Source organism: Amblyomma americanum, chromosome 4, assembly GCF_052857255.1.
Source record: "Amblyomma americanum isolate KBUSLIRL-KWMA chromosome 4, ASM5285725v1, whole genome shotgun sequence".
In the NCBI taxonomy this organism is placed as follows: Eukaryota; Metazoa; Arthropoda; class Arachnida; order Ixodida; family Ixodidae; genus Amblyomma; species Amblyomma americanum.
Window position 1 is genome coordinate 11,605,258 of NC_135500.1, and position 1,739 is coordinate 11,606,996.

At 50.0% G+C, this 1,739-nt stretch overlaps 1 protein-coding gene across 1 annotated transcript; it reads left to right on the plus strand.

The window, feature by feature from the left end:
• Positions 1-329: 329 nt before the first annotated feature.
• LOC144127737 (uncharacterized) lies at positions 330-1,484 on the plus strand. The gene has a single exon (XM_077660636.1). It carries the CDS (start codon positions 330-332, stop codon positions 1,482-1,484), a length of 1,155 nt encoding a protein of 384 aa, XP_077516762.1.
• The last annotated feature ends 255 nt before the right edge of the window (positions 1,485-1,739 follow it).

Consider the following 1,739-nt stretch of genomic DNA (forward strand, 5'->3'; position numbering starts at 1 on the left):
CGGTCAGCCATCCCTGACTGCTTCCCCGAGGACATCGCTCCCGAGGAGCCCTTCTGCTGAAAACCCCCGCGCGGACCTGGCCTCTCCGTGACCAGAAACCGACGCGCCAGCCGGTAGCCACGCACGCCGCCGCGTGCAGAGGCTTTCTGACTTTCGTATGCTTTCGAGCCAAATTCCGTGAGTCCAACCTGATTGTGAAACCAGGCCTGCCTCCGCACAGGCATCGGACCTCACGTGCGCGACTGGCCCACACAGTCGCTTGGGAGTCGCTGCTTGGTGGGCTTGGTGGCTGTACCATGAAGCACACCACTAATCCGCTTCTGCTCATAATGCAGGTGCTCGCAGCAGTCGTCACACACGCGCTGCTTCCCGCCCTGGTTTCGGCTGGGGTGGAATGCGCGCCGTCAGACCTGCCTGGGTACCCCTGCAGTGATACGCATGTCCGTTGTCTCAACGCCATCAGCGCTTCAAACCTGCCAGCGTCATCGCTGGAACCCTGGACACTTCCGGAACCTTGGACACACCCATCGTCATCGACGGCACCTGGCACACCGTGTATAAAAGAGCGGCAATTACCGGCTGCGCTCTGTGGGCTTGGTGGCTGTACCATGAAGCAGACCACTAATCCGCTTCTGCTCATAATGCAGGTCAGTAACCCATACGCCTTATCAACTAAGAAAACTAGTAATTACTGCCTGGTGCAGCTTCCGAGCCTACAGTGTTGTGTCGATGTTGCTATTGAATGTTTTGAAACGATTCGCATCTTGCTACTATTGTCCGGGGACATAGAAACGAATCCGGGACCTGCCAGTGCAGAGGCAGTACTTGCTGAATTGAAGAAGTTGTCCTCAGGTCAGGCTACAATAATTAGTGACGTCCAAGACATCAAAAACAAGTTAACAACTACAGAGAAAACCATTACAGATCTAATTCAGAGGATTGCCGATTTAGAGAGCCACTACCAGAACCTGGCTACTTTGAAAACAGATGTCGAATGTATGCAATGCAACACAGAAAAGGCTACTCAACTGGTGCGGGATCTGGAAGCCCGATTTGATGACGCCGAAAACCGCTCACGAAGATGCAATCTGATTTTTTACGGCCTTTTCGATCCTACACCATCCGAGTCATTTGCCGATTCCGAAGAAGTCATAATCCGCCACTGCTCCGATCAGCTCGATTTGTCGTTAGATAGTAAAGATATCGAACGTGCACACCGTCTTGGGCGTCACAACACAGAACGCCAGCGTCCCATAATTATAAAGTTTGCGTCTTTTAAGACTAAACAAATGATCCTCTCAAATGGCCCCAAACTAAAAGATACTGATTTCAGCATTGGTGAAGATTTCTCCCGCCGAGTTCAAAATATAAGAAAGCAACTTGTCGCGTTTGCCAAATCAAAAACAACTAAATTTTCTTTGCGGTACAAAACCCTCCGTATAGGCCCCAAACGCTATTTTTTTATGAGTCTGAGCAAACAGTAAAAGAAATCTTCTAGCCACCACGGCGACGCAAGTCGGCACTACACCGTCCCCAAACATGTCCTCGTCCTAATCTTACGTTTTCGGCAATCTTTACCAATATACGCAGTTTCATCCCGAAGCGAGAGCTCGTGTCAAACCTGGTGTTATCATCTGATAGCAACTTGCTTATATTAACTGAAACGTGGCTAACAAATGACATTAGTGATAGCGAGGTGCTTGCTGATCTGCCTAATTTTTCTCTCTTTCGTTCAGATC

Bases quoted from the DNA above. Each gene is read 5' to 3' on its own strand.
- LOC144127737 (XM_077660636.1), top strand. From the start codon at position 330: ATGCAGGTGCTCGCAGCAGTCGTCACACACGCGCTGCTTCCCGCCCTG.